This window comes from Triticum aestivum, chromosome 2D (genome assembly GCF_018294505.1).
Source record: "Triticum aestivum cultivar Chinese Spring chromosome 2D, IWGSC CS RefSeq v2.1, whole genome shotgun sequence".
Classification (NCBI taxonomy): Eukaryota; Viridiplantae; Streptophyta; class Magnoliopsida; order Poales; family Poaceae; genus Triticum; species Triticum aestivum.
In genome coordinates, this window is record NC_057799.1 from 593,294,166 (window position 1) to 593,303,600 (window position 9,435).

The 9,435-nt window shown below is 44.1% G+C and overlaps 1 protein-coding gene across 1 annotated transcript; it reads right to left on the reverse strand.

Moving 5' to 3' along the window:
- Positions 1 to 1,756: 1,756 nt before the first annotated feature.
- On the reverse strand, positions 1,757 to 9,197 carry LOC123054795 (protein RCC2). Its single transcript, XM_044478641.1, has 16 exons — positions 8,870 to 9,197; positions 7,531 to 7,592; positions 7,398 to 7,465; positions 7,090 to 7,211; positions 6,733 to 6,838; positions 6,551 to 6,602; positions 6,340 to 6,457; positions 6,222 to 6,252; positions 6,015 to 6,038; positions 5,811 to 5,935; positions 4,830 to 4,911; positions 4,550 to 4,672; positions 4,403 to 4,456; positions 4,242 to 4,311; positions 3,152 to 3,185; positions 1,757 to 2,313 (listed from the first exon to the last, which is right to left on the reverse strand). Exons 1-16 carry the CDS (start codon positions 9,051 to 9,053, stop codon positions 1,976 to 1,978), a joined length of 1,593 nt encoding a protein of 530 aa, XP_044334576.1. The 5' UTR covers positions 9,054 to 9,197; the 3' UTR covers positions 1,757 to 1,975.
- Between the last annotated feature and the right edge of the window lie 238 nt (positions 9,198 to 9,435).

Below are 9,435 nucleotides of genomic sequence, written 5' to 3' on the forward strand. Positions count from 1 at the left end.
GGCATGCAGTTTTACGCCCGCTGTTGCTTTGGACTTTGCTCTCGGTTGCATCTGTCAGTAGTAAAAATTTGGTGTGATGCATGTATCACATCTCAGTCAGTTGCATGTCGTTTTGGCAACACATTTCCAGCCTGATAAACCACACTCTAGCTACAAGGTACTCAAGCAGGTAAAGATGCCTTAGCCACAATGCGGCAAGCAACGGATGGAGGTTGGGCACACTGCACTCTGTCTTTGACATGACCATTGGGTGCCTTGTCTACCGGTCGAGGCGACAGACTGTAGCCTAGAGTACATGAACAAGCGACGGCGATGAAGACAAGATAACCGAAATTAATTATTACTATGATGTGTTGGAAAAGAAGAAGTGATTCTCTTGTGTTGGGCGAGTTGCTTTAGACATATTGCCATGGTTTCCACTTTTCAGGCTGACATTTTTCTGTTCTTTAGCAGTGTCCAGGATTTCAGGCTGGCGCTTTGATCATAACTTGCCATGTAAGTGCCCGTATGCGACAACTGCGAAGGTCAATGGCTTGTGTGTGTTCATAAGGGTGAGTGTATAGTGTTTGTGACCGTGTCTCCACTGTATTTCACAAAAAAGAAAAAGGCGGTGACTTGGGGGGAATCAGCCGGGTCAATGCGTAGAAGGCTCAGAATCTTTTGAGTTCCCCGGAGGACCGATCGGACAATTTTACTGCCCAAGTCAGCGTGTCATGTGACTTATGTACTACCTATGATTTTGTTAGCACTTAGCAGCAGGCAGCAAGAAGCATCTTGAGGTTTCTGCATCAGCTGAAGATGGTACTACTAGTAATAAGGCTCCAAAACCAATGACCACCGAAGAATCCTCCTCGCAAGTCCAGCCCACGCACGCCCGTGGCTTCATGGCCCGAGCAGACAATTTAGCTCGGAATCTACCATGGCAGCAGCCTCTCTCATGGTCAATGGTGTCCTCTGGTACGTACCCTGATACGCGCCCACATGCCGCTGCTACCACCAAGCTACTCCACGTCGCTGCTGCAGTGGGAGGTCGGCGCGCACATGGACAGTGAAACGTCGCCGAGGACGCCCGTATATGTTTATGGTGGATGGCCGTCCGTTTGAGTAGATAGATTATATGCAAGTGCCGTCGTGTTTATTGTCGTCGTCCTCGCAGGGAGCATCCAATGCCACATGGATAAGCCCGGGGAAGGGACACCGCATGTTACTGCTGCTGGTACCACCCGATCGTATGCTCCCGACTGCCTGATCGATTTCATCAACTCTATTTATCAGGGGCAATTCAATTTTCTTTTCTTTTCTTTTCTTTTCCAAATCGCGAGAGGTACCAGTAAACTATTCTTGTACCATTGGATGCGTACTGGCACCTTACACCATGAGTACATTCAAAGACAACTCTTGTGAACGTGTAAGTATATGACAAGGTGGATTTGAAGAACATGTACGTACACTGGCCTGCGGACTATGCTCCTACAGTAGCAGTACGAGGAGGGAACGGATACCAAACTGGTCGCTGTTTCGATGTACTGGGTGAATGAATAAAGCTTGTGCTGGGCAACAAGCCTGCTGTGTCCTCTCCATAGGCCCATTCCAGCCCAGATTGCTTCTGTCAGGACCACCACAGGATTCCATTAGGTTGGCTCAAATCATTCTGACGGGATGTTTCTTCTCAGACAAAAGTTATGGTGGGATGTTCCATATACTCAGCAGCATCGGAAAAAACTAAGCCAACAACTGCTTGGGAGAGCGGATTCCGTACGATTGAGCAGAAAATTTCACTCAGAGTCACCAATGAATAATACGGTTGCGCATGTTAATATTACAGGCTCACAATCACAAGATTACCACTACACGGAAAAAATCTCTCGAATAGCAGGCAGTCAGAGAGAACTCTCGAATGGCTGGGCTGGATCACATCACATCAGGTGTTAGATATCCGCTTGACCTGATTTCAGCAAAAAGGCTCGCCAGAGCTCTACGACTTCCGGGGTCTGCCTCGGCCTCTCTTCCCACCTCGTCCCGAGCTTTCAGCCGGGCTCTCAGTTTTCTTCGGGCGGCCTCTGCCCCTTCCAGATGACTTCGGCTCTGGGGTAGCCTTCTTGGCTCCCCTGCCTCTGCCCCTGCCCGATGGTTTGCGGCCACGCTTGCCCTTTGCACCCCTCGCATCACCATTCTCATCGTCTTCGCTATCATCCTCGTCCTCGTCCTCCTCTTCTGATTCGGAGAGGTCCTTGGTTTTCTTCCGCTTGTTGGACTTGGAATTGGCGCTAGCAGGCGCCTTCTTGGTCACCTTTGGCTCCACGGTCTCTTCTACTGCAGAGAAGAGTACGAAACCATCCATGAGCATATACAGGAAACACCAGGATGGTAATCGCGTAAGCATGGTACAGTATTTTGGTAGTCAGCACAATTCCAACATAAAACAAGCTCATTTGGGTTTTATGCATCGTGAAAATTGATCTTCAAACATACATCATTAATACAAATATTGTTGGACATGAAAGCATTGTCTTAACATAGTATTGGCCAGCATAATCAAGAACCTCTAAGCTAAACAGAACACAGCATATTCAGTGCAACAGAGGCTACTAGTGTTGTCAAACATCATACCAACCAAGCAACAACCACATGTGTGGTTTTGTTTTCTAGTGTTATGCTGACTAACATGGCATTTGTGCTCCATATCACGGCCAATCTAATGAACTACCCAAACGTTGCTAGAAAAGGGCCACACACTGGCCCAATGAGGTGCAAAGTGACAAGTTATTCAGTTAATAAGATCAAGGTATACAATTCTATATCCCAAGAGCTGCTAGTTGACATCATTGCGGTGCAACGGCAACAATAAAATTAAGTTAAATATCATCAATGCAGCAGACAATTGTCGAGTTCTTGGTATAAAAGCATTGCAAGATAACATTTACTCAATTAAAAATAAGAACTAAGCCGAGAATAAGTTTTTGAAAAGATAGCTAATTGTCTGACATGAAAGGAGAATATATATTAAAAAAGAGAGGATAAAGCTTTCTTTTGTAACAGATCAAACCAAAACAAACCAGGATTAGCTTTTGCCCATTACATGTTTCAAGCTTGCAGACCAATGCATATGTTCAATGATGTCATTGTAAAGCAAAATAAGATGAATACAAACCTGGGGTGGAGGCATCACCATCATAAATATCCAGCTGAGACAAAAACAAAACGTGTACACATATATTAGCTGGGTAATGAAAGGATACATATTCTGAGGTTGACGTGCTCAAATATGTATATTATTACTCTAATCACTACAACTACAAGAAACAGACAAAAGGGGCAAAGACCCCATGAAGAACAAGTATGGAGGATAAGAAGACACCATAAGAGGTACTCCCTAAATTCCTATAAAAGGGGTGTAATTTTTGTTTTGCAAAGACCAACGAGAAGTAATGTGGTCGTTTATGGTCTGCCCCTAATACACCTCACAATTAGCCTTACTTAGAACGCCACCATCGCCATTGAACTTTTTGCTAGAGGTGCTGCATCCACTCACATTTACTTCCAGCACACTCCATGCAAGGGAGTATTAAATCTGGGCGTGGTGCATGCGGCCTTTTTTTCCTTGGAAATCATACATGTGGCATTTAATCCCAGCACCTGGCAACAGGGAGGGCTGCCTTTCTTTTTCCCTTATCTGATCACGCGTGCATGCTGATGCCCAATGGTTCAGCCACAGAGAAACTAAAATTGCACGGAACTAAAGGAGGGAACCCAATGTTTTCGGAATAATTTTTTCCCTACAAAAAAGTATGCCCCCTTTTCAGGAATGGAGGGAGTGTTATGTTAATGGATCGACGTGTGTGACACAATTTGTTTCACTGTAACCTCCTAGTTTTACTTCAATCGTATGTAGCATACACATGTGACTGTTCACCTGGATCTATTACTAGTATGCTATTTTAGTTGCTGAAGAGTGTTGTATATTATCGAACAGAGCTCAACTAAGGGGCTGCACGCCTAAAAGAAATGCCTGGAATCCAAAGGTTACACATAACATCTGATAGATGATGCAGACTAAATGAGGTTTTAGATATGAAAACTATGCTATAACATGCTAGTACCGGAAGTACAGCTGCTCACTGATCCAACCCAGTTTTATTGATTAGCTTTAGCAATACAAATGATATATTGCATTAAATTTTAAAGTCTAAGTAACTTCAAGCAGTTAAACAGTTCATGCATGAACACACATGTATAGTTACCTGATCAAGCTTATCACCAGCTTTTGCTCTGTCCACAATAATCAGAGACAGTCCGAATCCACAACCAACACTGCAGAAAGTGCTCTCAACTTAGTATTGACTATACTACTAACAAGAGAGCTAATAGATATACATAGTGATTCAGTGTAACTACTAATTACCCTGTAACATGCATTCCTTCAAGACTGTCAACCTTCTTAGGATTCGCAGATGACCTACGCATAGCAGTAACTTGTAAGAGAAGATTAACAGTTGAAAGTTTGAATAGCTACTATTTCATGTAATATCAGCATTTTAAATAGACATACTTCTGTCCCATAGGACCGTAACCAAGCTCTCCATATTGGGCATTACCCCAGCTTATGCAAGAATCATCTGCACCAACAACGTGGTGCATGGTACCAGAAGCCATGCAGCGGATGTTCCAACCACTGAAGTAAACAAAATATCAATTAAACATATGGTTGAGGATAATGCTACTTCAACAGGTAGCCAAATGTGGCAATAGTAAATAACAGAAAAATATAGCTAACGGTGTCACTGTTCATCACTATATTATTCTGCAATTATTAACAGTTTGTAAGGAACCTCAAATCCATTAGTGGCTTCGGATACATCGTGTCATCGCCTGTAGTCTTCATCTTTCCCCACATGTACAACTGCCCCCCGCCTAATAATCAAACAAAATGATCAACAGTTAATGGTAATGTTTCAGTTATAAATGTTACTCCCTCCGTTCCAAAATAGATGACCCAACCTAGTACTAACTTTGTACTAAAGTTAGTACAAAGCTGGGTCATCTATTTTGGAACGGAGGGAGTACAACATAATCAACACCAATCTGGTTGGCAGAATTCAAGGTATATAATTAATATTTGTCACAAACCCTTTATAGTGGTATATGGTATGAAATCTCATCTAACTGGCAGAAGAAGAAGAAACTACTTGAAACTGTAGACCCAAGCACATGGGAAACTAGGTTGATGCATGTCACATTATAGTGCACCTAAACCCAAGCAGAGAACTTATAGACAAACAAAAATGTACATGTCTTCCATACTTCAGAAAACTACTTGACCATCAGAGTGATAAAGCCATACGCCCACAAAACAGGACAATTTGGCTGAATGCTCAAAACATCAAGTGACCAGAAAACTTCATGAATAGCCTTGCTCTAGAAAATGCTTACTGGAACAAACAACCTGCTAAAGCAAATAACTGCCTCCAAGTGTATGTATGCAATCACAGAAACTATTCCTGGTACAATGATATTTGACAGGTTTGAGGAACAGTATCGGTGTGCAGAAGGCTCGGTTCCATTACAAACTCCATTGGCCTAAGCCATTTTCCTGAGATGCATCAATAATTTATAATTGTACAATCACCTCATCCAGACAACATATAACCAATGTGCTACACAAACATAACTGAATACTTGGCCATCTACAAGCTCAAAACTGCTCCTTCCTAATATATTTTTGTGATAAAGCCCAATAATGAACTCCTAATAATTTATACACCAAAACGCATTATAAAATATTCTGTGCGTCACAGAAAGCCACATCATACCAGCAGTGCATGCACAATTTGCAGAACCAGCTGACAGAATAGCATTGGGAGGCAGAACATTGTGCCTTTGAAATATTTCAACAAGGCGAGGTTGCCACTCGTCCTTCTGTTCTCTGTGGCCCAACCTATGTAATAAGCAAGTGGTCAGATGAATATTGTTGGATATATCAAGATTATAGCAAATGCATGGCAAGAATATGTTACCTTCCATATCCGCCATACCCCCATCTGGCAAAATAAAAAAGAAAAGAGTAAAACACAACTATTTGCATAAGAAAAGAGAAAACAGGACTTTAACAAATTGTATGTAATAAAGAAAGGAACTTGGAACAACATATGTTAGGCATTACAGTATAGGTCATAACTAGTGTATTTTAACTGTGTCAAACAAATGATGGATAAAGAACATACGTGTAGACAAAGCCACTCGAATCAACTGCAACTGCAATAGAAGTAAAAAAAAGTGCGGGGATTAGTGTTAATCCAGACGATTCAAAAGAAATATTGAAAATAAAGAGCTAGAAAGTACCTGTATGGTTTGTTCCGCATGCAACTTTGACAATAGTTTTCTCAGATAATGCAGCTATTGCCCTAGGACGGGGCTGAGGATCATATGATAGCTTTACTGACGAATCTTTGGTATTGTACTGCAATAGCATGAATCAAAACAGAACTATTTGATGATGGCGATGATGATAATAATAAAATTGACAGGTTTGTGTTACGGGGTAGCAATAAACCTCATTGTCGGTTCCATGACCAAGTTGGCCATACTGAGGAAGGCCTGCTGAACTGAAAAAGCACAGAAGAATGAAACACGGCTCATAAAACTGACAAACATCACTCGCTAACTACAACCAAAAAAATATCAATTGGAAGGAGATCAAGATGTTTAAGTTTCACAAATTTCAGTAGGACATACAGTATAGTAGAGCCCTCGACTGACGACAGCCAGACAGTAAAATCACCACCACAAGCAACACCAGTCACTTCCGTCACAAGACAGGGCACTGGTGATGCCTCAATTTCTGCAGCAATTTTAGAACAACAGGGACAAGAAACAGTAGTGTAAGAACCAAAAGGTGTAACGGCTCGACAACTAAATTAGATCATTAACGGCTCGACAAGAGATAGCATGTTGAAAAATTTCAAGAAAACAAATATCAAGCATTCTCTAAGCAGACACAGCCATAATTGCCCAAGTAAAGATTATTTCTTCACACAACAATTTACAATACTGATGCCATATCAACCACAAAGAAATGAAAGAAGTACCAACCATTCTTTAGGGAACCTGTCCCCAACTGTCCAAATTTGTTGTGGCCAAATGCGAAGGACTTCCCGTCATCAGTTACAACCACTGTATGATTTTTTCCAACACTTGCTTTAATTATTTTATATCTGCACAATGAAAAACTGCTCATTAGCATTTAAACACACACTGAGGCAACCTTTACCACCTATAACCATTGCAACTAGACTAGAACTGCTCAGTTCGTGAATTTTAGCAATAAAATATGCAGTACACAGCTATTAAAAAAAATCATATGGAGGTAAGGAAATAGGTATTGCAGACAGTTATCTTACTTTGATAGTTCAGAAACAACAGTCGGTAGGTTACGTTGAAGAGTATCCCCATGTCCCAACTGCCCCTTCTGCTAGAAAGTAATAGTGCTGAGTATCACATCAAACAAAATCAACTATGAAGCTATATTTATACCTCATTGCGACCCCATGTATAGCAACGCCCATCAGCACCCAAAGCAACACAATGGCAAGCGGCTGGCAAAATAAAAGAAATCATCAACAAAGTGCCAAGGTATGTAGGGTCCCCAAGTATGTAAAGCTGACAATAAGATATCAGTTGAAACTAAGGATGACAGAAGACAAACATGTCATGTTAAGAGAAGAAACCCTGTAACAATTCAAGAGAACAATCTCTGCCTCTCTCCCTCGCTTACTCATTCCTGGGTTCATTTGGTTCTCAGGCTAGCATCCTCCTAGTCCTGGCCTTGCTAGACAAGAGTGGCTGTTTGCTATCACGACAAAAGCCTTGCTTTGCCTGACAAGATTGCTAGCGACAACCAAGAAAAGCTTGCATAGAAAGCAGTGTTAGTGTTGAGGGAAATTATTTTGTACCCTTCTGCAGTTACCTAGGTTACGCACCTCCCTGTGGCACTTATGGATGGAATTGTGAGGTTAATAAAAGGCAGAGGTGTCACGGTCTCAGGATTAGGAATGTAATAAGCACTACAAGGTCTGCACGGCTGTCAACGAAGAGCTTGCCAGGCTGTGGAATCAGGGAATGACGCGTGGCAGATAGCAGGGTTGAGAGAAGAGAATGGGAATAAATATGGAGGTTATGCAGACAGAGACAACCTAGCAAATTCAGGTAGGTGAGTTATTTCGCTGCAACATGCAATTCAGGCAATGTCGTAAGATCACAAATGCCATTAAGGTTTGCGGAAACGACAAATATCTGGAGCGAACGTTCAGAAAAAAACAGCTTCCTGCGCGGTAAGGACCATGCGGTTCCACGCTGTTTGATCTTGGGTGATGTTATCGCACGCTGCCGTTACCTAATGATGCAATAGCTCACACCGAAAAGCCTGCGGCAGCGCGCAAGTCTCTCAGTCGGTCATGCTGTAGTGGACTCCTTGCTGAAAATGTCATATACATACATCACGGTACAGGGAGGCCTTGTGGCACAAACCTGCAGCATCGAGTTGCTAGCAACTGATTTAAAAAAAATTGCGGGAGCTAGCAACTGACATAAGGGCAGCGTCCAGACTAAGCTCCTCTAGAGCACCCACGAACGTGAAACCAGTAGAACTAGACTGATTCTACTTCCCTCGTTTCACTCCTTCTTTTTTCGCGGTCACTAATTCCCTCACTTCACGCCCGCGCAGCTCTAATCACCCGATTACATTCGAAACATTTGGACGCGCGCCAGTCCCCATCCACCCCCCCCCCCCCCCCCCCCCCCAGAAACAAACAAACTACGGAATCGTCACAGAACGCGGGGAGGGAGGGAGGGGCGAAGGGGCGAAGGGCCTCACTGCAGCCGGAGGCGACGGATACGATGTCGACGCCCATGAGCGAGCGCAGCCGCGTCGGGGAGACGAGGTTGCCCTGCATCCCGCCGGCCAGCTTGCGGTTGATGGCGTCGAAGTTGGTGGCGCCGCAGTAGAGCAGCTCCCCGCCGGACCCGGCGGCCTTCTCGGGCGCGGCGCTGGCCGACATTCTCGCCGGCGGCGGGGGGCGCGGGGCGATTTCGGGGGGCCGGAAACCCTAGATGCGGCGGGGAGCAGGCGGAAAAGGGCAGGCAGGGGGCAAGCGGAGGAGGGGGGCGGTTTTTGAAATCGAAAAACGATACCACCAACTTCGATTGAAACACTTTTCTGCGGCGGGATATTTATCCCGCCGCAGCCGCAGCGCAGTGGGGCTCCGCTCGGCCAGTGCGGCGGCCGGTTAGAGAAGATCGTGGAGGTTTTTGTGCGCGGTTGCTTGTGTTGTGAGGCTGGCCTGTGGGGCCGTTCGGTTGTCGGGGCCACTGGTCATTGGGTTTGGTCGTGGTTTCTGGCAGGGCATTTGTGTTTTTGGTTGAGGGCGCGGCTCGACTTTG

Excerpts from the sequence above, each read along its gene's own strand:
- LOC123054795 (XM_044478641.1), bottom strand. The coding sequence starts at position 9,053 with ATGTCGGCCAGCGCCGCGCCCGAGAAGGCCGCCGGGTCCGGCGGGGAG. Across the intron at positions 4,457-4,549 it reads TACGGTCCTATGGGACAGAA|GTCATCTGCGAATCCTAAGA; the intron begins GTATGTCTATTT and ends TGCTATGCGTAG. Across the intron at positions 2,314-3,151 it reads TGGTGATGCCTCCACCCCAG|TAGAAGAGACCGTGGAGCCA; the intron begins GTTTGTATTCAT and ends TCTTCTCTGCAG.